This window comes from Mus pahari, chromosome 3 (assembly GCF_900095145.1).
Source record: "Mus pahari chromosome 3, PAHARI_EIJ_v1.1, whole genome shotgun sequence".
Classification (NCBI taxonomy): Eukaryota; Metazoa; Chordata; class Mammalia; order Rodentia; family Muridae; genus Mus; species Mus pahari.
The window spans coordinates 6,805,943-6,832,447 of NC_034592.1; the positions used below are offsets into that span (position 1 = coordinate 6,805,943).

At 44.1% G+C, this 26,505-nt stretch overlaps 1 protein-coding gene across 4 annotated transcripts in view; it reads left to right on the top strand.

Annotated features, from left to right (window-relative positions):
• Armc3 (armadillo repeat containing 3) overlaps window positions 1-26,505 on the top strand; it is a 99,983-nt gene that overhangs the window by 67,060 nt on the left and 6,418 nt on the right. Inside the window, exons 11-19 of one of the 4 annotated variants that reach the window (XM_021193602.1) lie at window positions 5,225-5,474; window positions 8,056-8,192; window positions 10,405-10,573; window positions 12,940-13,037; window positions 14,343-14,444; window positions 14,836-14,931; window positions 15,942-15,989; window positions 18,574-18,771; window positions 21,387-21,549. In XM_021193602.1, the coding sequence (XP_021049261.1) occupies window positions 5,225-5,474; window positions 8,056-8,192; window positions 10,405-10,573; window positions 12,940-13,037; window positions 14,343-14,444; window positions 14,836-14,931; window positions 15,942-15,989; window positions 18,574-18,771; window positions 21,387-21,549 (1,261 nt within the window). Of the gene's footprint in view, window positions 1-5,224; window positions 5,475-8,055; window positions 8,193-10,404; window positions 10,574-12,939; window positions 13,038-14,342; window positions 14,445-14,823; window positions 14,932-15,941; window positions 15,990-18,573; window positions 18,772-21,386; window positions 21,550-26,505 lie in introns of all 4 variants that reach the window. The other 3 variants (XM_021193603.1, XM_021193604.1, XM_021193605.1) reach the window with 3 other exon arrangements.

Below are 26,505 nucleotides of genomic sequence, written 5' to 3' on the forward strand. Positions count from 1 at the left end.
AAAGAAAGAAAGAAAGAAAGAAGAAAGAAGTCTTCTTGCCCAGTATTGTCACTGTCACAGCATTCTGAAGCTGAGGGCTATTCCCAGGCGATCCCTGCTTTCAACTCTGGAACCAACCACTTTAGCAAACACATTCCACTTTTTGTCCTCAGGGTTTCAAGCCTCACCTTTAACATCTGAGCCATTTCTTCAGCCCAAGGTAGTGCTCTTGGGATTCTCATCTCTGTCCAAAACAAAAAACAAACAAACAAACAAAAACAAACACGGGGGGAGAGAGAGAGAGAGAGAGAGAGAGAGAGGGGAAGAGGGGGGGGGGGGGGGGGGGAGGGGCAGAAACAGGAAGAGCAAGTGCAGACTCTTGTTCTCTGCAGCCTAGCTCTGGCTCCGGTAACCAGCAGACCCATCACCTGCTTCACCAGGGCCTGCCACCATGCTTCCTCCGTGCAGGTCTCCTGGCAGCTGGCACGACTACAGGTGCCGTCCCGAACTGTGCTGAACGTGCCTGTTTCAACCACTGTAGCCTGGCTGTGCCAATATGTCTTCCTCGGTGTGACAAAACTCAGAGACATATGAAATGTCATGCTGGTGGGAATGGTTGTAGTCGCTGTAAACAAACAAGGCTCTCATTGCCAACAATCCCATCTGTCCTGCTGGGTTTCACGTGTTACCCTGTACGTGGGCTCTGTTAAACAGATTTCCAGAATGCCCAAGGTCACCCTTGATTCATGTAACCAGTCATTACAGATCTGTTGAACATGGCTCTTAAACCTTCGGAAAGATCCAATTCCAGGACCGAATGCTGAGGCTTGGTGGCACATACAGAGTCTTTGTGTGCAAAGGCTATGACTCCCTTCATATGAGAAGCAAGCAGATTCCTAAGATGTCTTTTATTTAAGGTGCAAAATTTCATTACTTAACTTCATCCAAAAGTTGTCTCAATATAACAAAAACATTGCCCTGAGGATGGGATGGCTGGACTTAAGGTCAGCCTAACAAAGGAAGTGGACACCCAGTTTGTCGGCTCCTTTGTCATATTTTGTCAAGTCCCCCAAAATTTTCTTCACTACCTTGAGTTAATCCAAGGCAGTAAAATATTTTGGTCTCCTTTAAACTGGAGAGAAACCAAATAAAGGGCCAACATTGCCCCTAAGAAGCATAGAGCAAGCAGAAGGCACTTGGAGGGGGGGGAAGGAGTGATCGACCAGTGGGTCACACCAGGACAGCACAAAGTGCGGAGGGTTAAATGGATATTGAATGACATTTTGTTCTTCAGGAGGAAACACATGAGGGGTGGGGAAGAGTGATTAGGGCAAAGAAAAACACAAATGTGAAATAGCACCATAAGCCATCAGTTGATGGCTTATGTATAATTGAATTTTTTCTTAGTGAAATTTAGTATCCCTTTAGGTTTTTGCTGCAGTTTTGTTTTGTTTTGGTGGGGTTTGGGGGAGCGTGTTTTGTTTTGTTGTTTGTTTGTAGACCTTGGGAACGCCAGTGAAAGCTGCTGAATCCTATAACAAAGATTGGGAAATAATCACATTTTGTTACATTTGACTGTGAATGTCTGTGCCAAAACATTGTTTTCTGAACCATGACAATAATGTATATTTTACAAAGGTTTAAGTTCAGGTTTTAAAAAAAGAACTGGGTTTGGGGATCCAGAGCCACTTTCTTGAGTAAAAGCCATTGTGCCAAACTGTGAAAGGGAATTGTCCAGGCGGGGACAGGGGAGTAAGAAGAGCTTGTGCAAATGTCCTGGGGTGAGACACAGCAGCAGGGACAGGGGAGGCGTGGGTCTGGGGTAAAGAGGGAGGCAGGAGCAGGCAGGCCAGACTTTGGAAGCTGTGTGGATAATCTGGGCTTTATCCTGGCAGTAGGTATCTGTGAGTGTTTGGAGTAAGCAGTATGATTATAATTTTAAAATACTGTGTGAGCTGTAGCATGAGACATATTAGGACTTACTGATTGATGTTCTGAAATGAACTTATAACCCCACAAATCCATTTAGAAGATAAATTAAGTCCAAATGTCATCATAGGGGCTGTAGAGATGGCTCAACGGTTAAGAGCACTGACTGCTCTTCTGAAGGTCCTGAGTTCAAATCCCAGCAAGCACATGGTGGCTCACAACCACCCATAATGAGATCTGACTCCCTCTTCTGGAGTGTCTGAAGACAGCTATAGTGTGCTTACATATAATAAATAAATCTTTAAAAAAAAAAAAAAAAGACAAGACAAGACAGGCAAAAGAATATTTAAAAAAAAAATGTCGTCATAGCCTCATGACAGTATGGTCCCAGGGAGGGGCCAGGTGGAAGCAGGGAAGGGAGAGAGCAGGGCATAAGAAGGAATGGATTATGGCAAACACCAATATATTGCCAACCTGGGGAAAGGTCTGAATTGAAAACCTGCAGCATGGTTTCTATTGAACATCTGTCTCTTTTGAAAAATCCTAATTCAAATTAAAAGTCAAGGATTATGTGCATGTGTGGGCCCTTTGCATCAGTGTTAATCCACAGGAGAAGGGGTCAGGCTGGATTTAGATGGAGTACAGAGGGATGAGAAGAAGCAGAAGGGGGTGTGTAGCCGGGGCCTGGTTAGGATTCAGCAGACTGCTAGCCCTCACCTCCATTCTTCACATACACACACACACACACACACACACACACACACACACACACACGCACGCACACACACGCACACATGCACACGCGCATGCATACACATGCGCGAGCACACACACATACGAGCATCTCCCTCCCACCCCCCGCACACACATGTTCTTATCCATCTCTATGTTTCTTGTTCAGATCATTTTTAAATTTTACACTTTAGGCTCATTTTAGTAAACTCCAACTGGATAGTGATGGATGATGGTAAATATCAGAAAATATTTTCTAACTATTGTGGTGACATATGGCCCTATAATTATGGATTTTATAATACAGCAGTTTGACTTCTGTCTCATTTGCTTGGGTAATGCTGTACTGTTAAGGAAACTGAAACATGTTTTCAAAATATGACAGCTTTCAGTTTCAGGATGGCCCCACTAAAGACGGAAAAAAGGAAAACAGAATATTGTGGGTTTGAACGAAACAAAATGAAGGCAAAGATTGTTTTAATATATACATTTTGTATCATATTCCTACCCTGTAATTAGCTTGTTTTTAGGCAAAAGGGTCCTGATGATACCTTTCTGCCAAAGCTCATGTTAGTAATTTTTTTTAGAATCATGCATAACACAAACGAGGCAGAAAGCAGAGGCTCAGGGCTGAAAGGCTGGCTTATCACTGTCAGGCTGTTTAGCTCAGTAAAAGCTGTCTTGCATTGTGTACCAGAAATCTGGGCTTTTAAACAGCTAGGTTTTTATGCACTTCTTTTATTGTCTTCGTAAAGAGTAAGGAAAAAACAGAAGGTAGCCGCTGACAAACCAAGGCAAGGCACACGGTTCTGAGAGAATGCTAGCGCGGAGCAGAAGAGCCAGAGCTCAAGAGTTCCTTAGAGGAAGCCCTAGCCTTGACACACTATTTCTCAGTTCCACTGTCCTCCTCCTCCTCCTCCTTCTAAAATACAGGCTCTTTAAAAACTTTTTTAATTTCATTTTATTTTATGTCTGTTTTGTGTGCATGTATGTCTGTGCACCACTTGAATACCTGGTTCCCAGGGAGACCAGAAGAGGATCTCCATAGCTGAAGCTGCAGGTAGTTTAGAGCCATTGAACCCAGGCCCTTTGCAAAATTAGTACGTCATTCTAACTCTCCAGCTCCCTATTGCTCTGTTTCTTCTCTTCACAGAAAATGAAAAACAGTGAGGTGTGCTTTTTTTTTTTAATTTGAGAAAGAGAGAGAGAGAAAGAGAGAGAGAGAGAGAGAGAGAGAGAGAGAGAGAGAGAGAGAGAGAGAGAGAGGAGAGGAGAGGAGAGAGAGAATTTTTATTGCTTGACAAATGAGTTATGCATCTTGGGCAAGGTGTGCTTGTAGTGGTTAAAGATTTGAAGCATTTGGCATAAAGGTCTGAGTTGCAAAAAGTAACTCAAAAGAAGAGGAGTTTTGAAAAGATTCCAATGTTTGTTGATTAGAAAAATACATTTCCAGGGACTGGCAAGTAGCTCCATGGTACAGTGTGTATAAAGCCCCTTTCTGGTTTTATAACATAATCCTACATGAAAAAGAATCCATCCAATATAAATTTGAGATGTTCAAATTTGAGACAGCCATGTTATTAAAGTGTCAATAATTTTTGCTGTCTTGATGACTTGTACTAACGTGATGACTAAGGTAAATGTTTGATATTATTATTAGTGTGATTTAGTGTTGCTGGGGATTGAGCCTAGAGCCAGGCATGTGCTAGGCAAGTGCTCTACTACTGAGCCGTGTTTCCAGACCCCGTTGTCTTTTTTGCCTTTTCTTTTGAGACTGTCTTACCAAGTAGCCAGGGCCAAACTTGAGCTTACGCCATAGTCCAGACAGATATTCAACCCCTTGTATCCCTGTAGGTGATACAATAGCTCTGACAGATCTGGATCCTGTAGGTCTTCAGAGCCAGTGTGCTGCATATATCTTATTACACAGGGCTATTTTTCACTCTAAACAATACAGCCCCTTTCATCAAATGCTTTACATCTTTACCCATTATAATAAGCCTGTCTTGGCCAAAATGCATGCATGTCTCCTTTTGTCAAGTACAACTCTCTCAGGAAGCCAGGGCAACAGAAACCTGAAGCGGCCAGTCATATCACACCTAAGGTCAATGGGAGACAGCTATGAATTTATACATGAGTGCTAATGCTCAGCTGGCTTTCACAACTCATATAATTCAGAATCCCACACCCAGGGAATGTTGCCACCCACAGTGGTCAGGTTTTCCCATCTCAATGACCAGGGTCAACATAATTCTCCAAAGACAACACAACCGAATCTAGACAACGCCTCACTGAGCCTCTTCCCACGTGACTCCAGATTGTGTCACTTTGACAATTAAAATTCATCTTCACTGAAGATAATAACTGAACAAGCACCCAGTACTTAAGAATCCTAAACCGTTTTGGTCATGCATTTTCTATAACCCAAAAGGATTACATGCTTTCAGTTATTTTCCTCAGACTGCACTTAGATCGATAGGTTCTGGGTTCATTGCATGACAAACCTCCCTGCTTCTAAGTGGGTTGCAAACTTCTCAGCCTTGAAATTGAGAGAATGGCATTCCTTTCTCCCTGTTGTGCACAGTGCTGCTGCAGAAGCAGATGCCATTGACCCGCTGATTAACATCCTGTCGAGCAAGCGGGACAGAGCTGTTGTCAATGCTGCCACAGTGCTGACCAACATGGCCACACAAGAGCCTCTGCGAGCTATCATCCAGAACCATGAAGTAATGCACGCACTGCTGGGCCCCCTACACTCCACCAACACCTTGGTGCAGAGTACCGCAGCACTCACCGTGGCTGCCATTGCCTGCGATGTGGAAGCCCGCACAGAGGTGAGGCTGTCTCGTGGTTCGGAGTCATGCCATCTGCTCAGACTACTACCTCATCTTCACTAACTGTCCTCATTCCTGTTGACACGGTTCCTTTCTACCCATCTCCTGAGGTATCCAGCTAGCCACTGGGCGTTTACTGCTCAGTGCCAGGCACTGTGCTGGGTGTTGGTACCATGATACCAAGTGACAGAGCCTGGCTATGCTATCCCGCACTTGCAGAGGGGTCTGCCTAGCCTGGGACGCTGCAGAAAACCGTTTACTGCCTTCCTGTGCACACTGACCCTCCAGCACATAACCCTCCTCACACTATTGCACCCTAAGTTCATGTGAATGCCCGCTCTTTCTTTACCGCCTCCTTTTCTCTGAAAGCAGAGGACACTTCTCTTTTTTATCTACCTGGTAAATTGCTGTCCCCATCCATAGCCACTTCATCTTCTAGGGACCCTTTCTCCAACCCTCCCGTCCAGCTGGAGCCCTCTCTATGCTCCTGTTACTCACGAGTCTCACCCTGTCTTCCTACTCCACATCCTACGGTTTAGGAAGGAAAAATTATAAATGCCTTCAAGTTTTGGGGAAAGGAACAGAATTTTCTGTGCTTTGCTCTTGTTAGTACTATATACCTAGTACATAATGTTCATTTATGTATTATTTTCTACAGGTTCTCTCTGCAGAACCCAGGCTGGTATCTGGCCTTTAGCCTGGGACTCACAATCTCCCTCCCTTCACCCTCTGAGAGATGGGATTGCAGATGTGCCTCCATACCTGACTTTAATAATGCCTGTTTAGCATGTAGCTGTTACATGAATGAGAAAATGAATAGATGGAGGAATTAATAAGTTGGCTCTCTTCCAATAGAACACACAGCATTAGATCTCTATTTTGTGTTATACCCAGAAATAAATGTGGTCAGAAATTTGGCTTCCTAAGCATGCCATGTCTCAAACGAACCAGTGAGTTCTATTTGCTGACACTGTGGCTAAGCCAGAGCTCCTATGTTTGGCTTGAAAATGCTTGAAAGTGGATCATTGACCACAAGGCCTCTTGACTTTGAATACTGCCTTTGACACTATCTTCTGGAATGTTCTTTTCATTCTCTAGACATAGAGAATGTAATATCACATCTCAAACACAAAGCCAGCAAGCAAACTTTCAGATCATTCCTTTCTTGTTGGAATTTCATCCCCAGAAATTATTTAATGATGTAACTAACATAACTCCATTCAGTTTCTTTCTTGTTGTCTTTTCTTCTCTGTTTCCCAAAGAATCAACCTTTTTATGATAAAGATAGCAAAACATGAGCCCTTTTCTACACAACTGTTCCAGCAAGGTTTGGACTCTGCTGCTGACCTGGGTCATGGTGTGCTATGAGGGGTATTTGCCAGCTCAGAGAAACAGTGAGCTTTAGTCCCAGCATACACAAGCAAGCATGGTGTGTGTGTGTGCATGTGTGTGTGTGCATGTGTGTGAGTGTGTGTATGTGTGGTGTGTGTGTATGCGTGTGTGTATGTGTGTGTGTGTGTATGTGCGCACGCGTGAGTGTGTGAGTGTATGTGTGTGCGTATGTGTGTGCGTGCGTGTGTGTGCATGTGTGGTGTGTGTGTGTGAGTGTGTGCATGTGTGGTGTGTGTGTGTGAGTGTGTGTATGTGTGGTGTGTGTGTATGCGTGTGTGTATGTGTGTGAGTGTGTGTGTGCGTGCGCGCACGCGTGTGTGTGTGTGTGTGTATGTGTGTGAGTGTATGTGTGTGTGTGTGTGCGTGCGTGTGTGTGCATGTGTGTGTGTGTGTGTGTGTGTCGTTGGCCACTGCAGCTTCTGAACTATAGACCCCTACATTCTTTTGCTTATGGTCCTTTCCTCCACCTTCAAGATGGTCACAGCAGCAGCGCATCCCACCATGTCCTCTGTTTCTGGCACTCCTGGTTTCCTTTTGTTACAATCTTTGCAATAACACTGGGACTGCTTGAGGGTGTAGCATCATCCCCTAGTGACAACAATGTCACTTTTCTCACCTGTATAAAGTCACTTTCAGCAATGAGGGGACACATTTGTATCTGTCATGACCAAATGACCCTTCAGTGTTCAGGTGCAGGATGAATAAGCGTAGTTTTCTCCATGCTGCAGGACATGGGCCTCCAGCAGTATCCCAGGGGAATTCTGAGGAACTCTATAATGACTTTCCTTGGGTTTCTTAGCTTAGAATGGTAAGCTGGATTCTTGTAAAGAAGACTGGCAGACTTCCCTCTGAATTCAATAACTCTAAATTGGCACATTCTAAAACAGTTGAAATCTTTGCATATTCGATGAGATTTTTCTAATGTACGAATGTCGATTTTTTTTTTTTTCTATTTCCCATGCCCCGCTGAGGATAGAACCCAGGACTCTATGCATGTCAGGCAGTTTACCACCCATGAACCACATGGACAGGACAGCCCTGGGGTTTGCAACTGGGTCTTGCTCTGTAATACAGGATGGATTTGAACTTGGAGCCTCCTGTCCCAGCCACTGAATACTGAGATTACAGATGTGGGCTGCCATGCCCACTGATAGACTCTCAATGTGTCAATTTTGGTTTCTGCTTGTAGTTGAGGAACTGCGGTGGTCTGGAGCCCCTGGTTGGGCTCCTGCACTCCAAGAATGTCGAGGTACGAAGGCATGCCAGCTGGGCTGTGATGGTCTGTGCCGGCGATGAGCTGATGGCTGTTGAGTTATGCAGGCTCGGGTGAGTGGATGGTCCTTGCATCTAGCTCAAAACCAAAAGAGAGAAACAAACCTTTTAGGTCCAAGGAGCACCAATAGAGCCTGCACTGTCAAAAAGCCTAGCACTCAGAGAGGGCCACCCTGGAGCAGGACATCCTTCCCTAGTCTGTCCACCCAAGACACCTGCCTTGAGCCATGCACACTCCGTGATCATTTTCCAGTTCATCTTGATAAATGGTTCTCTTTCATCTTTGCCAAGTACAGCCTCAAGGCTAAAATCAACTGGGTGAGCCACAGCTACCATCTCTTCTTATCACTCTCCACCAAACCCTTTGCCAGATGCCTGTAGTTAGTTAGCATCCTTCACTTAGTTCATGCTCCCCACAAGATTCAGATGAACTGTGTTCTCTTTAGCAAGGCAGCAGCAAATAGAGCTTGAAGGTTCCCATACATTCCCAAGCATTTTTCTTATTATATCATTTTGTTGCTTAAATCTGGGGCCTTGTACTCTTTTTTGCATTAAATGAACAATGATAGAAAAGCCAGGGCCATAACAACCGGAGAATTCTGCCTACTGTACAGTGTAACAGTAAATAAGCAGGCTGACAGACATGTCACACTACTGTGCCTATTGCTGGAGAAAAAGCACCTGACAAGGTTCAATGCCCTCCATGATAAAAGCCCTGAAGGAATTGGGGGGGGGGGAATCACACCTCAACAGAATTAAGGGTGCATACAGCAAATCTTTAGCCAACATTTCTAAGTGGAGAAAAACTAAAATAATTTGCTCTGAAATAGGGAATAAGACACAAGTAGCTATAGTGACTGCTCAGATTCTACGGTGCACAAAGTCCTAGCCAGAGAAACAAGAGAAAGAAATGAATAGGAAAAGTCAAACTGTCCTTTTTTGCAGACAGTTTAATCTTTAACTCAAAAGATCCTAAATATTTCACAGAAAATCTGTGAAGCACTCTTAGAACTGACATGACAAGCACTCTCAGAAACTAGCAGGCTCTAAAGCCAACATCTAGAAATCAGTAGCTTTTCTGTGTACCAATATTACGCTTGCTAAGGAAGAAATGGAAGAGAAATGAATTCCATTTAAAATATTTAAAAAAAAAACTAGGAATAAATATAACCTGTGACATAAAAGACCTCTAACACTAAAACTTTAAGACACTGAAGAAGGAAGTTGAAGAAGACACTAGAAGATGGAGAAACGAGCTATGTGAACGCCCTTGAATCATGATCAATAACAGTAAAACATCCGTCCTTCAAAAGCAATCCGTAGTTTGAGCACAGTACCCATCAAAATTCCAATGACATTCTTTGCAAAACTAGAGAAAACAATCCTGAAATTCACGTGAAAGCTTAAGAACCTCGGCAGAGGCAAAGCAGCACTAGTTAGCCGAGCAGGGGCAGACTCAATAGCTGCTCTCAAATTACACGAAGAAAGCGACAAACACCCTCCAACAAGGGATTTTTCCTTGAACACACCCATTTGTCAGCTTTCTGTTGCTATAACAATGCCTCAGAAAGAAACTTACAAAAAAGAAAGGTTTATTTGGGCTCCTGACCAGATATTTTGTTTATGGTTTCTTGGTTTTGTTTGGACCTGGGTGAGGCATCACATCACAGTGAGAGCATGGACTTAAGAGGAGCTCCTCCCTTCTGGGCAGCTAGGGAGCAAACGGAAAAGGGGAGGCTCCCAGTAACCCTCTCACAAGAAGCTCCAATGGCCTCCCTCCCTCCTACCAGACCCCACCCCACTCTCCTGCTAGACCCCACCCCCTCTCCTGCTAGACCCCACCCCTTCCCCTGCTAGACCTCACCCCTTCCCCTGCTAGACCCCACCCCTCTCTCCTGCTAGAACCCACCCATCTCTCCTCCTAGAACCCACCCCAGTGCTTCCACCATCTCCCAGCAGTGCCGCAGGCAGATAACAACCAGGCTTTTAACACAGACATTTATCTAGGACATGTCCCACCAACTGTTTAAATATGAGTTATTGTATGGCATTTATGTTCTCAGAAAGTGCTGATTTGTCTTCATAATTCTGTCAGTTTCACCTCATTTAAAAAGGCAGAGGAGGCTCTCAGCTTTCCATCTCAATTCTTTGCTCAGGAGCCTCAGGATATAAATGGGAACTCAATGTCCATTGGCTTGGAGAAAGCAAACAACACAGGCTTTATTTTATTTTATTTTATTTTATTTTATTTTATTTTTATCTACAGGGCCCTAGATATCCTTGCAGAAATTAATCAATCATTAAGCCGGAAAAATAAATTCAGTGAGGCAGCCTATAACAAATTGCTAAACAACAATCTTTCTCTGAAATACAGCCAGACTGGCTATTTGTCATCAAGCAACATAATTAGCGATGGATTCTATGATTATGGTCGGGTAAGTGGTAGCATTTATTTGTGTTTTACTATGATTTTCCCTTTAATCATGATGCCATTACATTACTATTTTATAAGCACCAAACATACTCTATATTTTTGCAGATAGAAATGTAAAAATCAGCACTTTAGACTGGACTACATCTGACTATAAGATTTTTGCATCTTCATAGAGTTTTAATTAGATTCTGTTTTACTTGCTGTTTAAGTCAGCTTATTAATCACAGTCTCAGTAACATCCCACCACACACACAAACCTCCGAGAAATTGCTTCTCCACAAAAGCTCATTTTATTCAACGACAAGTAATTTTGAAAGAACTACTATAACATCAGATGCTTCGGAAGAGCTAAGGACAAGAGCGAGAAACCAAACAGAGACCACTAACACACAGAGAAATGCTGGCTTGAGTCTTTAAAACGTTCAATAAGCCAATATTTTGTACAAAGGAGAATTCTGATTCATTCATTCTGCACGTCTATGCCTCTGGTGTTACAGGCTTTGACGTCGGCAAAGCTGAATGAAAAGGATATAAGATGTCTGTTCCCATTAGAGGAGATGGAGGACACAGCAGCAATGTGCTAGAGTTGAGTAGGGAGTGAGGGAGACCAGAGCAGAGTCAGGATGAGGGTGTCTAAGAAACTAGGAGAAAATACAACTGCGGACTGTCTTTTTCGAAAGGATCGTTAGGTAGCCCTCACTGGACAGAGTATCTGAACAAAATCGTAGAGAGAATAGGGAGCGTTAGCTTGGGGACTCTTTGGGAAAGAAACTTCTGGGCTGTGGAACAATGGTAAATGTTCCTTTGTGCTTGGCATGTTTGAGGAATATCAGGATCAATTGGGGCAGCATGGAAGCTGAGCTAATAAAAATGGAAGAATAAAAGATGGTATTACCCATGCATCAGATGGGGAAAGGAGTTGAGATCATAGGATTCTTGAAAACTACTACAAGGTCTCAGTCTGAAATGGGAAATGCATAATGATAGGATCTGTCTTTGCTTTGGAGGACTGCTTTGCATTGTTTTAAAAAGATCATGAAACGTATCTTAGATAGGAATGAAACCTGTTACTTGATCATAAGGAGACTAAGAAGTTGATTTAGTCTGACCTTTTCTTTCAGCCTGACAAAATTATCCCACTTCTGTATCTCTTCATTCTCAATTTTATACCCTCTTTATCTTTGATTATTATTGTTACATAATATATATATATATGTGTGTGTATGTATGCATAGACGGAAAGATAGATGGATGATGAATGGATGGATGACAGATTGGCGGATGGACAGAGGGGAGGGGGTAAGGAGGGAAGGAGACAGAGAGAGAGAGAGGAGAGAGAGAGAGAGAGAGAGAGAGAGAGAGAGAGAGAGAGAGAGAGAGAGAGGAGAGAAAGAGAACACCATTCTACATTGGAAACCAGTAAGGGGGCTCATCCCTGGGAAATATGAATTACCCTTCTTCCCAGAAGTGATTAGTTTCCTGTGGTTCTTTCTCTAGAAGTGGGACCCTATGAAGTTTTCTTCCCTCTCTGTTAGCATGTTCATGAGTATTTTGCCTGCATGTATTCATGTGCACCATATATATGTATGGTACCTGGGAAGGACAGAAGAGAGCATCAGATCTCCTGGAACAAGAGTTATAGACAGTTGTAAAATGCTACATGGCTTCCCAGAACTGAACCTGGGTCAAGAGAGACAAGTGTTCTTAACTGCTAAGCCATCTTTCCAGCCCCAACTTCTCTTTAGACAGGACCATGACACTGTGAAATCAGTTTCAGCCCATAGGTATTTTTTACAGGCAAAGTCCTCCCTAGAGTGTATAATTAGATTTTGGAAACAAATACTTCCAGAGAGGGCGATAACAGCTATGATATGGAATAGCAAAGAATGTGGGTGTAAAAGAGTGTGTCTACAAGCTCTGGCTTCCATATCTAATTATGTATAGAGATTATCTATCTATCTATCTATCTATCTATCTATCTATCTATCTATCTATCGATCGATCGATCGATCAATCGATCTATCTATTCATCTATCCATCTATCCATCTCTCCATCCATCGATCTATCCATCTATCCATCATCTATCTATCTATCTATCTATCCATCCTTCTATCTGTCTGTCTGTCTGTCTGTCTGTCTATGCATCTATCTATCCATCTACATATGTATGTATGTATGTATGTATGTATGTATGTATGTATGTATGTATCTACCCGATTCCTATCTGGTCTGTCTCTCTATCTACAGTACGTGTGCACATGAATGAATTAGATCCTTCAAACTGTCAAGAATTCCTTCTATCAGAGTACATGTTTAGACTCTAACACATTCAGAGATTGTGCTTTTGTGCTCACATTATCTTACAGATAAATCCTGGCACCAAACTTTTGTCACTGAAGGAACTGTGCTTACAGGAACTGAATGATCGACGTGCTATTCTATTAGTCAACAATAAATCTGATACGTGAGTCGGGGGGGGGGCGCTGCAGGAGGGAAGTATGTAGTTTGTGTTTGTCAACATGCAAGAAGAAAAAGTTCCCAGTGGGGATCTCCCCAGCTGTATCCAGCACTGTAAATAAGAGCTGGTCCATAAACTCAGCCTGATATGAAGCAACTCAGATTTTTCCTTTGACTCCATGTTAGCAATTTCCAGTGGATTTGGAAAAATCCAATATGTATAGAAATACCAAATAATGTATAGAAAATATTGGCACACCTCCAGAAATGTGTACCCATCAATTTTATTTAGAATAAATAAATGGTAACTCTAAAAATTAAAGCAGCATTAAAATCAATGCAGGGTCTCACTATGCAGTTCTGGCTGGCCTGGAACTCACTGTGTAGTCTAGGTTGGCCTTGAAGTCACAGATAGCCACCTGCCTCTGCCTCTAAAGTGCTGGGATTAAAGGTGTTCATCACCACGCTGACTTCCTAAGTTTTGGCTTTTTAAATTGGATTACTTGTAGCACAAGCTGACCTCAAACCCTTCTTGTAGTTGAGGATGACCTTGAATATCCACCAGTTGATAGATTATAGGTGCACACCCCCAGTCATAATTTATGTGGTGAAGAGGATCACGCTGAAGGCTTTGTGAGCGGCAGGCCAGCCCTCTGCCAGCCGAGCCAATCCATTTCAGGCTTTGTGAGCGGCAGGCCAGCCCTCTGCCAGCCGAGCCAATCCATTTCAGGCTTTGTGAGCCGCAGGCCAGCCCTCTGCCAGCCGAGCCAATCCATTTCAGGCTTGGTGAAAGCTTTGTCTTTATGCCCTTAAAAATAATATGGCACCTGTGAGTTTTCGTCTGCAGTCACACTCGAACCAGGTTTGTCCTGGAAGGCGAGTTGGGGAAGGAAAAGGACGGCGGGAGAAATAGCCAGGCCTTGACAAGAAATCCTGATCAAAGCCCAATGTTTAATAAAGTACCGGGTTTATATGGAATGGGAAAAACCCTTCCCCCAGCCCCAATCTTGGGGCTGCAGTACAGGAGCAAGCAGGTAGGCGGGTCTTCAGGAGATGCTGTCTCGGTAGAATCTAGGTGCTTATCAGCAGGGAGCGGCCCTCTCCCCTGAGGCTATTGTTCAGCAGGACAGTGGCAGGTGTAAACAAGGTACCAGCCTGGCAGGAAATCACCCAACAGTGGCTGCAAAGGTCTGGGAGGCTCCAACAGGCACCATTCTGCAAATATGACTTTTCCAAGAAATCTGTTTTTCAGGACAAAGTTAGCACTGACAAATTTTAACTTGTACCTAACTTCAAATGTATAACGTTTTAGCTCTCCACCTCCGTCTATGGAGGATAAATCGTCAGACGTTGGCTATGGACGAAGCATTTCTTCTTCATCTTCCTTAAGAAGGGCAAGCAAGGAGAAGGCCAAGTAAGGACCCATTCTGTCAACACTCAGCCAACCTGCCCAGGTGGTTGGAAATGTGCGTGTGTAAGGGGGGGGGGGTCATTTTTAGAGTTTTAGATTTTGGTAAATCAATTCTTTTTCTTCTTACGATGATTTAGCTGAATAATTGTTTTGTAAGCTGATGTGGCAAAGTTGTCTGGGGGCAATGAGACGTGGAGAGCAGCGATAGAGGCTAAGTTTCCCTAAACTGTGGGTGGAATAGGTCCCGACTGCAGCGGTGATTGAATCCAATCATGATGGAAGAGAAAGGACCTTCTAGTGATAGTTATCTTTAAAATGTCACCTGTCAGCACTGTTAGTGTGACTAGAATAAGCCATTTCAAATGACAAAAAAGAAAAATAGTTTTCGTTTTAGTGCTGGATTTGGATCTCCCACAGAAGAAAAATCAGAGCCAGCATCAGGCCGGAACACTGTCCTTAGCAGGGGTGTCACCAAAGAGAAGGGAGCAAGGTAGGAGACTCGCTTTTTCTTCTCCTAGTTATAATCGTGACAACTTGTGACTATGTAGCAAGGGCACAGGAAGGGAGACATTGCTTTTGTTTGTTCTGTGCTGGGCATGGAACCCTGGGGTCTCCATGGTGGGCAAGGGCTCACATTGAGCCACAACCTAGCACCTAAAATGTCCTAGTTAGTCGCCACCTCTCGGGCCTTACATAGCTTGGTGCCATACAGTTTGCCCTGCAAGCCTCATTTCCTGGGTTTGAGCCCGGGCACTGCTTTGTCTTTTAAGTCCTATGTATTGAATGAGGCTAAAGCCCGAGTTGTAACTTAAGCATCTGGTTTTATTCTGTGCTGTCTTTGAAAATTTTACCCAGAATTTCCCCTGTCTCTGGCTAAATCAGGTTGCCCTGGTAACTACTGCCATCAAGTACTACAGTGGCTTTCATTCCAAAAGGACAATAGAGGCAGCAGTTGTCCTCAGCTACTGGTGTCCCCACACCCCACCTGTGATGGGGGATGGGAGGGAGGGGGCTTAGCTTCTTGCAGCAGACCATGTACCTGTGTCCTTTCCTGTTGGTACTCTCTCCATCCTTTTCCTGGCTGTGTCCCCTACCCTCAGGACAGAAGCAACACAAAGTGGGAGAAAGAGATCCAGCTCTTATGGTTGGAACAACTGCAGGGTGCTTTGTGCTTCTAAGGTTTTATGTATTCTAAAATCCTATTTGGCTCTGGGGAGATGGCTCCATTGACAAAGTACTTGCCTGTCTGCACAAGTACCTGGCTTTAATCCGCAGTAGGATATAAACACAGCCTGGTGGTTCACACTTGCAATCCCGGCACTCAGGAGGTAAAAGCAGGGGGATCAGAAGTTGAAACTTACCCTAGGCTTCAGAGAGAGTTGGAGGCCAGCCTGGGCTACCTGTCTGAAAAAAGTTGAGGGTGGTGGTGGGGACTAAAAATGATTTCCTTGTACTTATTAATAGCAATTGAAGGAATCTTTGATTTTTTTTTCAAAATAGTAAAAAGAAAAGTAGACTTCAGTTGATTTGTTCCTCTTACCTTCTGTGGTAAGTAATGGGTAAAGATAAATAATTCCCACCCCCAGTTTGCTTCATTGAAACATAAGCCCCAAACTTGAGAATTACTTCAAGTAGGTGCTGCTCCTGCCTGGTCCCGGTTAGCCCCGTATTCTTGGCTTGTTTGAATCTGGAACAAATTAAGTTCCTGTCAGTTAGGCAATGAGTTGTTTCAGAAGATCTACTGCTTAATCTTAACTTTGTGTGAGTCTAGTCTCCAGATAGTAGGACAAAAGAGCTGCATCCGTGCATACAAGGAAGGGTGTGGCAAGTTCATCGAAAGTAACAACAGTTCCTTTACCTTAAAACTAAGGTTCTTATCTACATGCCACTAGTGACTAGGTGACAAAGTCATCTAGAAAACTTGAAGTGTAGAACTGAGGTCAGTCAGAAGGAGGGAAGAAGCAACAGAAGCACTTAGGGTGCCCCGCCCCCGCCCCCAAGCTGCAGCTGGTCTTGAGACTTGTCACTGTGGGGTTAGAAGCTGGGGACCAGGTCTGTAGTTGAGCTGAGGAATGCTATGCAACCCACACTGTCCTTTTCTGACCTACCTGGACCTCTGAGACTCGGTCTTTTTATTAACTCTAAAATGCCCTGTCCCAACACCACCCAGGCATATGTCAACAAACCTCTTGATGTTACCCCACACGAGTATGTGCTCACCAAAGAAAGACTGGTCTGCCGTAAGAGTTCTCATTTACTGCAGTTGCCCCTTGACAGTTATTAAGAGGAAAAAATTCTAAAGCTGAAAATACCATTGGAGGGACCATTGGAGTATGGGTCAGCTGTGAAGTGGGAAGGCCAGAGGCTCTGCATCCTTTAAGGTTTTTTTTTAATTCCTTGCAAAGGGGCTGTAGTGACAATCTAGAGAGAACTTCCCCTCCCTTTCAGAGGATATGTTAGTTGGTTTTCTGTCAGCTCGAGTCTTCAGGGAAGGCAGAACCTTGACTGAGAAAATGACCTCAAGCAGATGGGCCTGTAAGCAAGTCTGAAGAGTGGGTTTTTATTAGTGATTGGTGTTGAAGGACTCCGCCCACAGTAAGTAGTACCATCCCTGGGGTCCTGGGATGTATGAGAGAGCCATGAGGAGCAAGCCAGTAGGCCTCATTCCTACATGGCTTGCGCTTCAGTTCCTGCCTCAAGTTCCAGCCCTGATTTCTTACCTCTGGGACATAGTGTCACCTGAGAGCTGTAAGCTGAAACCCTTTCCTCCGCACCCAAAGTTCCTTTGGGTCAGCAGCACCTAAGGCAGAGTTGCTTGCTCTTCTGTCAGCCCGTCCATCCTCTTGGCTAGTACCATCCCTTGAAAATAGGCTGGTAAAGTAATCCCAAGGAGCGCCAGTGACAGAGAAGACAGTATCTATTAGCAGGGGATGCTGAGAGTAACTATAGCATGGGGGCTGGAGGTGGGGCAAAGGGTGAGGACAAGCTGTTTGCAGGAGGGGTGCCCAGCAGAAAAAGGATTCAGGGAATTCAGCAGCTAGTGCCTAGTGTAAGCCAGTGGCAGTGTGCGAAGAGCAAGCTTTTCCACCTCCCGTGCTAGGGATAATCGGTGTAAAAGTGAATAATAACTCACGCAGATGTAAGCAGAGTGCCCAGAGCAAGTAAGGTCTTTAATTAGCCGGGCAGTGGTGGTGCACACCTTTAATCCCAGCATTTAGGAGGCAGAGGCAGGGGCAGGGGCAGGCAGATTTCTGAGTTCATGGCTTGCTTGGAGTAAATAGTGAGTTCCAGGATGGCCTGGGCTACACAGAGGAAAATTAAAAAAAAAAAAGAAAAAAGAAAAAAAAAATGATACAAGCAACAAAGTTTTAAATTAACATGCCAAAAAAATCTCTTTCTGTTTAAAATGCTACAGAACTCTAAAGAGGGAATTTGTTATAACCATTGACACCACAGTCAGAATGGGAAGAACTCAGCTATCCCAGAGCCCTGCCCTGAAACCGCAGCTCACTCTTTCCTCGGGATGCCGGCACTTGGTGGTGGTTTTCTGTTATTTTTGCCTTTCCAAGGTCTTACTATGTAGCCCTAGTTAGCCTTGAACTCACTTGTAGACCAGGCTGACCTTGAATCCACAGTAATCTGCCTATCTTTGCCTCCTGAGTGCTGGCATTAAAAGCATGGACTACCAGGTCCAGCCAAGAATGGCTTTGATGGGATCATTCGTGTGTTAGTTACATCTGATATGATGTTTTCCAGCCAGCATAATGCCTTTGAGATGCTTCCAAATTGTTCTGCGCATTAGTAGCCTATCCCGTTTTATTCTTAACCAGTATTTTATCGTATGGTCTTAACACTATATGCCTACCTCTTATCGAAGGACATTTGAGTTGTCTCTATTTTTTTTAATTTAAATTAACTTTTAATATAGATGCAAAATAATGAGCTTTGTCATACATTTGCACACACACACACACACACACACACACACACACATTGTCTTTTGTTCTGACTAATTTCCCTCCCCAATTACCCTTTCCTTACTTCCCTGATGCTTCTCAGATTGAGTCAGAGCATAGTTAGTATTTGGTCATTTCGACAGGATATGAGTTCTTATTATTGCTTACTTTCAAAGGAAAGGGAAAGGAAAAAAAGAAGAAGAGAAAGTGAAAGAGGAAGAAGAGATCCTGGCAGTGCCCAAGCTCATGGAAGGCATCCCTGAAAAAGAGTGGTACCCACCTCCTGACCCTGAGTTCTGTGTGTATGTACTTGAGGTGACCAAGTCAATACTGCCCATTGTCAACATTAAGGAACAGATTGAGGTTCTTGCCAAGTGAGTCTCTCCCCCTCTCCCTCTCTCTATATATATATCTGTTTTAATTTCAGAATTTTTTAAATGTACAGTGGTTTGCTTTTCTTTAAAGTTACTTTAAAATCAGCAAAAGAAGCTGCAATAGTTTACAGCGCCCGTGCTCTGCCTCCCCGCAGAAGCGCAATGAACTGCACATGGGTGCTCTAGATTTTTGTGTGAGTGAGTCAGAGTTGAAGTCGCTTAGAGACAAACACCTGTTTTTTGCTTTTGCTTTTTTTCTAGCTAAGCTGTTAAGACACATCTTTGGTATGATCTTAGAGAGGTAGGGAGTGAGTCTATGTTTAAAAATCAAATCGTTCCTTAGGTGTATGAGGTACTCAGCATTTAAAGGCGTCCTATTGTGAGTTCTCTCTAACCCTCCCCGCTGTTTGTTTGTCTTTGTTTTGTTTTAATACACATTTTCTTTTCTGATGGGTGTCCACTGGTTCATTTGCTATTTCTCTGGAGTGGGCTGTGGGCACTCTGAGAGCTTGCTGCTGGGTAGAACAAGCCCTGTGTGAGCCTCAGAAGTTGCCCTTCTCTACTGGGCTCCTTCCACAAACAGAGGCTGAGGCCCTGAACTGGTCTCTAAGGGAGCAGGATGGAAAATGGGGACAATGGGGACTCAATGGGGACAGGCTCCATGATTGGCACAACCCAGCAGGTGAGCTGCTGGCTTCAGCACCAGCCGCAGTGGGAGCTCTGTCAACTCCAGGTGGGAGTCAAGTAGCCTTCCTCAAACCCGGAAAGACAACTGTAAGCCTCACAGCTGCCAGATCCCCGACTTCTGCCAGACAGGACTGGGGGAGGTTCAGTGTGTGTGTGTGTGTGTGTGTGTGTGTGTGTGTGTGTGTTGGGGGGGCTCTAAAAGGACTTCCTGTGTCCTTGAGGCTTGAGGCCTCTGACTGGAGAGTCTTGTAAACACTTGTTCAGTACTTCTTAACATTGTGTTCTAGCGGAGGCTCCACTAGTCACTTCTGAATCACCTTATTTTTCAAACAATGATAAGGAGAAAGACAATGGCAGAGGATGGGCTGTCACTACAGGTGGATTGACTGCACTCCTCCACCTCCCTTCCCCATTGTCCTTTGTTTTGGTTTAGTTGCACTGTTTTGTTTTCCTCTTGTCTGTTTTTAAATTTTTATTTATTCACTTTACAGCCCAGTTACAGCCCAGTAACAGCCCTTCCTCCCCTCCCAGTACTCTCTCACACAACCCTCCCCCATTCCACTTTCCTTTTGAGAATGGGAGCCCCACTCTGGGTGTCACATCCTGCCCTCCACATCAAGTTGGGCTGGAGTAGGACTAGGTACATCCTCCCCCACTGAGGCCAGGCTAGAGGGTCCTTTTAGGGGCCAGGTATCCACAGGCAGGCAGGCAGGCCAGCAACAGGTTCAGGGACAGCCCCTGCTCTAGTTGGGGACTCAAATGGAGACCAAGCTGCTCATCTGCTAAGTAAGTGCAGGGAACCTAGGTCCAGCCCAGACTAGCTCTTTGGTTGGTGATTAAGTCTCTGGGAACCCAGGGGTCCAGGTTAGTTGACTCTGTTGGTCTTTCTATGGAGTCCCTGTCCTCTTTTGGTCCTCAATTCTTCTCCCAACTTTTAGTAAGATCTCCCAAGCTCCATCTAAGGTTCGGGTCTGAGTCTCTGCATCTGTTTCCATTGACTGCTGGGTGGAGCCTCTCAGAGGACTGCTATGCTAGGTTCCCACTCCCTCCAAACACCTTCCTCCTCTCTCCCTGTTCTCCCTACATCTGAGCGCTCCCAGCCCTCCCACCCCAGTTTTGGGTTTTTGAGGCATTATTCTTCACAGTATAGCCAAAGACCATTCTTTCCTTTAACTTTTCAATTTTTCCTCCCCTCCCATATGTTCTTAGTTATAGAGAAATTTTAGAGATGTTTATCGACATTATCATAGGAGTCAGTATTTTGGGGGGTGGGGATACAAAACAAAGTATCAAAGCTCTCTCTCCCACACACCTGCTACCCCTGAAATACAATTTTCTTCTATATACATTCCTCTTCTATTCTCCTTTGATGTCAGTGTTATATAATGCCGTATCATTCTCAATTCAAAAGATAAATTCTAAAAGAAAAAAGTCATGAAATTTACAGTGGGCTGTTCCAGTGTACTGTACACTGGTAAGGCTGAGAAGCCTCGCACGGGCCGGGCTAGCCTTGGCCACGTGCTGAGACCTTCTCTCACAAGAACAGAAAGAAGAAAGCTCACTAGTTGGTAAATGCCTCAACTTTCAGACTAAATACTTCCCCCTCTGTTCAAGAGTAAGATAAAAATTTTAAGCTACATTTATATTTAGTGTGATAGTCATTTGGCCTATGTTATGTCCACTGGTATCTTAGCATTCCTTTTCTTTATTGTGTTGAATCAAATCACCAGGATTCCAGTGTATATATGTGTCTGTGATTGTCTCGGTACAATAAGCATGCTGATTTTTTTTCCTGCAGGTATATTTATTTTTTTAAGTAAAATAAATAAAAAAACAGAGGAAGTGTAGTTTTTACATGTGCAATTATATATATAATTATCTAAAGTAAGTGATTAAAACTATTTTTCATCTCAATGTAATGAGCACAGGTATGTGGCAGATAAAATGGGCGGTAAGATTCCAAAAGAGAAGCTAGCCGATTTCAGCTGGGAACTTCATGTAAGTGAGTTGAAATTTCAACTGAAATCCAATGTCGTGCCAATTGGATACATCAAGAAGGGAATCTTTTATCATCGAGCGTTGCTTTTCAAGGTATTTAAGATATTTCTGTCTCTTGTCTTCATTAGGTTAAAAGTGTCTTTATCTTATCAGGATGAGTCAGTTGCTAACATTTAACAGGATATTAATCTTTGCATTTATGCTTATTTAATTTGAAATATATGTGACTATATATATACACAGACACACACACACACACACACACACACACAGACACACACACACAGACACACACACGCACACGCACCTGCACATACATCTTATCAGACTACTAGAAGCACTGTCATTGAAATTTATCATCTACTTCTGTCCTTCCAGGATTCCTGCAAGATTTGGAGGTTAGAGATAGAACTGTAATAGATTCTGCTGGTAAGAGGTGCCTAAGTCCCTGAGAGGGTGCCAGAGAAGGGCTCAGAGAGAGAAGTGACACACGGCCAGTCTGTTAGAGGCCACATAGGTCCTATCAGCTGTCAGGAGTGCTGGAGTTCACACACCGGCAGTCCTGGTTCCTGGGAGGCTGAGGTGGGAAGTTTTCTAGTTTGAGGCCACCATAGGCTGCACAGCAAGACTCTGCCTTTTAAAAACAAGTCTCGGTGCTGGAGAGATGGCTCAGTGGTTAAGAGCACACTCACTGACTGTTCTTCCACATATCCTGAGTTCAACACCCAGCAACCATATTGTGACTCACAACTATCTGTAATAGGATCTGATGCCCTCTTCTGGTGTGTCTGAAGACAGCTACAGTGTACTCATACAAATAAAATAAATCTTAAAAAAAAAAAAAGTCTCTGAGCCAGGAAGGTGGCTCAGCAGGCAAGGACACTTCCTGACCAAAGTAGGTGACCTGAGATTGTTCCTCAGGATCCAGATAGAGAAGAAAGTGAATGTGCACATGCAAACACACATAAATACACACAGGGAGATAAACACACACACACACAGATAAACACACAGGGAGATAAACACACAAACACACACAGAGATAAACACACAGAGATAAACATACAAACACACAAAGGAAGATAAACACACACACAGAGATAAACATACAAACACACAGAGAGATAAACACACAAACATAGTTATAAACACACAAATACACACAGAGATAAATATATAAACACACAGAGAAACACACAAACACCCAGAGAGATAAACACACAAGCACACAGAGAGAAACACATACACACAGAGAGAGAGAGAGAGAGAGAGAGAGAGAGAGAGAGAGAGAGAGAGAGAGGAGAGAGAGAGAGATGGGAGAGAGGAGAGAGAGAAACACAACCATATACACACAGAGGAAAAAAATTTTCACTGGGTAGAAAAAAAACCCAACTTTCTAAACAATATAAACAGCTACACTTAAAATAACATTGGTGTGAGAAGCAGCTGTCCATTTAAGGAATGCAGAGGATATCATGTGGATAGAAAACAGGAGAGGGAGGGAAATAGAGACTGGGCATATTTGAAGGCCTGATATGAAACATCAGATGAATCTGCCCTTCACCTTAAAATTTAAGTCAACACTCATTTTTTCTTTCTCAGGAGTGTGTGTGTGTGAGATTTTGCCAGGCCATTCGTGATGTAGACAGAGGAATGAATTAGAACAGACACACACCTCTCTAGGACAGCCCACTAGAATGTGGACAGCCCACAAGTACAGGTGACAAATTATAAGGTCGAAGGAGGGTAAAGCTGAGAAGACTCCGATGTAACCACCAAGAGGACTTGGTAGCTGCCTGTATGTAGTTGGGAGAAAGCCTGGGAAGAGAAGAATGATCCCCAGGTCCGGGCAGGGCAAGCAGAGAAGACAGCACCATTCACCAAGACTGAGCAGAGTGAAGCTTAAGAGAGCATGGGGTTTTTATCCACTGTGTAGGAACTTAGAAAACATTTCCTGAACATACAGACGGAAAAATTACATTTCTTCCATCTCCCAAGTACTTATAAACTTCAGTATCAGTGACTTTTCTCCTTTCTGTGACCAACCACCTAGCAAGAAGCAATTTAAGGGAAAAAGGGGGTTTGTTCAGGACCAAGGACATGGGGAGGTATGGCAGCTGCAGCTGATCACACCACACACACAGTGAGGAAGCAGGGGAAAGAGACAGAGGTATGACGCTTTTGTTCTTTTTTTCTCCTCTTTATGCAGTCTGAGACACCACAATCCCCACCCTTAGCCCAGGGGATGCAGGCCACGTTCAGTGTGGCTCTCCTCCTTCTCCAGTTCTTAGAGATACCCTGAGGCATGTCTACTGGCTGTCAAAGGGCTTATCACTGAAGGAAATAAGGTCAGGAACCTGAAGGCAGGAGCTGAGGCCGAGATGGTGGAGAGGTGCTGCTTACTAGTGTGTGCTCCCTGTGGCTTACTCAGACTCCTTTCATATGCCCAGGACCACACATCCTATGCATGGCCCCACCCACAATGGACTGGACCTGCCCTGTCAATCACTATTTGACAAATGCCCTTCAGGCCTCCCTACAGCCTGAGCTTATGGAGGCATTTTCTCAGCTGAAGCTCCCACCTCTCTGAGGACTATATACCTGTGTCAAGTTGGCATAAATGTAGCTGGCATGGCCATCCTAATCCCATCACACTTCAGTTTGCATCCCACTCTAGTGTTACATTAATCCTACTCATCATCTAAGTGCCTTTTAGTATTAACAAAACACTACAGGCTGGGGTGGCAAGGGGTTTAAGCAGCAAATATTTCTCACAGTTCTAGATGCTGTGAAATCCAAGGTAAACAGAAGAATTTGTATCTGGGTAGGGACTTCTTTCTGGTTTGCAGTTAGCTGCATTACAGAGGCATCTTCACAGGGTAGAAGATCTTATTTCTTCATGTTTGTTTGTTTGAGACAGGGTCTCTGCATAGCCCTGGCTGTCCTGGAACTCAATCTGTAGACAAGGCTGGCCTTAAACTCAGAGATCTATCTGCCTCCCGGATTGCTGGGATTAAAGGTGTGTGCCACCACAGGCCAGGCAGATCTTCCTGGTTTTCTTCTAGGGAGGGAGGTCTCACCTTCATGAGCTTTGCTAGGTCTAGTCACCTCCCAAAAGTCTCACCTCCAAATACATTATTAGAGTTACGGTGTCCAAATACAGGTTTGAGAGGGTGCACGGATCTTCAGCTCTTATAGACTACCTGGGTCATGCAATTACTTAGCATTCCACCACTGCATGCTGAGCATTCCACCACTGCATGCTGAGCATTCCACCACTGCATGCTAAGCATTCCACCACTGCATGCTAAGCATTCCACCACTGCATGCTAAGCATTCCACCACTGCATGCTAAGCAAGGTGCTCTCTGCATCTTGAACCCATTTTCTTCCAGACAGATGGCCCTCTTTGGCTTTACTCCCTGCAGTAGGCAGCCAGCAAGTCACTCACTGGTAACCTCAGCTCTTCCACCCGCACCCTAGTTCCAGAGTAACGAACCAGAGGCTTATTATTAACTAACGATGCTTATGGTCTTCTGAGTGTTCCCGCCCGCGGAAACACTCTCGTCTGGGTTCGTCCTGAAGGGCGGGAATATCCTAAAAGGGACTGCAAAAGGAAATTGAGCCTAGGCAATGTCGCACTGGTCAAGGCTCGAAGTTTAATAATCGGACTCTGTTTAAGTAACATAGAAAAATTCCCAGCCCGCCCTTAAGTCTTTTGAAGTTGCTGCGGCGGTTCGATCGTAGGCGGGTCCAAGGGATCGTAGGCGGGTCGAGGATCGAGGCGGGGATGAGTGCCTGTTGACATAGGCAGTCCAAGGATGCTGAATTCTGGGAGATCTGGGGATGTCCTCTCGGTAGCAACTCTCTGGTGGGCCTATGTGCCTGTAGGGGGCACAATATAATGTTTAGAGGGAGAGTGATTAGTGGAGGTGGGAGACCCCAACATTTTCGCCCTTAATATTTAAAAAATTTAATTTTGCTGGACTGGCACAAAATATATTTATGTTCTATCAACCTGCCCAGGAGCTGTGGTGGCTAGCAGCCACACCTGTCGCAGATTTTTTGGAACTGATCTATCGTTAGTCTAAGGATGGGGCCAGCAGCTTGAGGAGGATATCCAGTGTAAGGCCAGTCAGAATTTAATTTCACCACTAGGGGTCCTTTAGTAAATCCTCAATTATGCTGATTTCTTTGTGCCCAGCAGAAAAACCTGATTTGGGGGGTTTTGTTCTGGCATATCTCATGAAAAATGCAATGTCACCTCCCCCCTATTTCCTAGGCCTAGGTAGAAACTAGAATATGAATGTAACTTCCACATGATATTTTTAACATCTTGCCCTAACGCCAGCACTACTTATTAAGGGCGTTGACCTTGACCCCTAATTTATTTACTAAAAATTTAGACCAAACCACAATATAATTTTTAGATGCTGAGGGGTTTTTGTCACCACTCCTGTAGTGAGATGAGTCTGAATAGCACTTGCTGCACAGCGTTGGGGGTGGTCGACCTGCTGGAAAACAAAAGTCAAACAGTCGAATAGAAACAGGATAACAACTTCTTTGGGAAGGGCCAGGTACTTACTTAGTTGCAAATTAGCAACTCCCAGGTTACACAGTAGACCCAGGTGTGTGGGGGAAGGGGCGGCTTGAGAATTACAGAACTGCTGTGAGCTCCTTACCAGAGGAGGCCGAGCCAGACTTAACTCTGTCCAGTTAATAAAGTTTTTAGCTATCTTTATTAATATTGAAATTATTACTAGACCAGTCTAAGATTGAATTTAGAGTAATTGGTCACAATGGAGGAAGGAGGGGAATTATTATAACTCCTCCTAAGACTGATCTTTATAAGTCAGATTTCACAGTTTCTAATGTTCTTATTTTAAAAGTTAAAGGCTTGAAACAAGGCAGCTTAGCTTGTCCAATTTTGAACCAAGGCAGGCAAGCAAGGGAGTGTTAAGAATATAACTTTAAATCAGTTTTATTGTACCCACTGATACTCAGCTAACTCACAGGTCAGCTTGGCATACAAACCTTTTTGCAAGTTGTC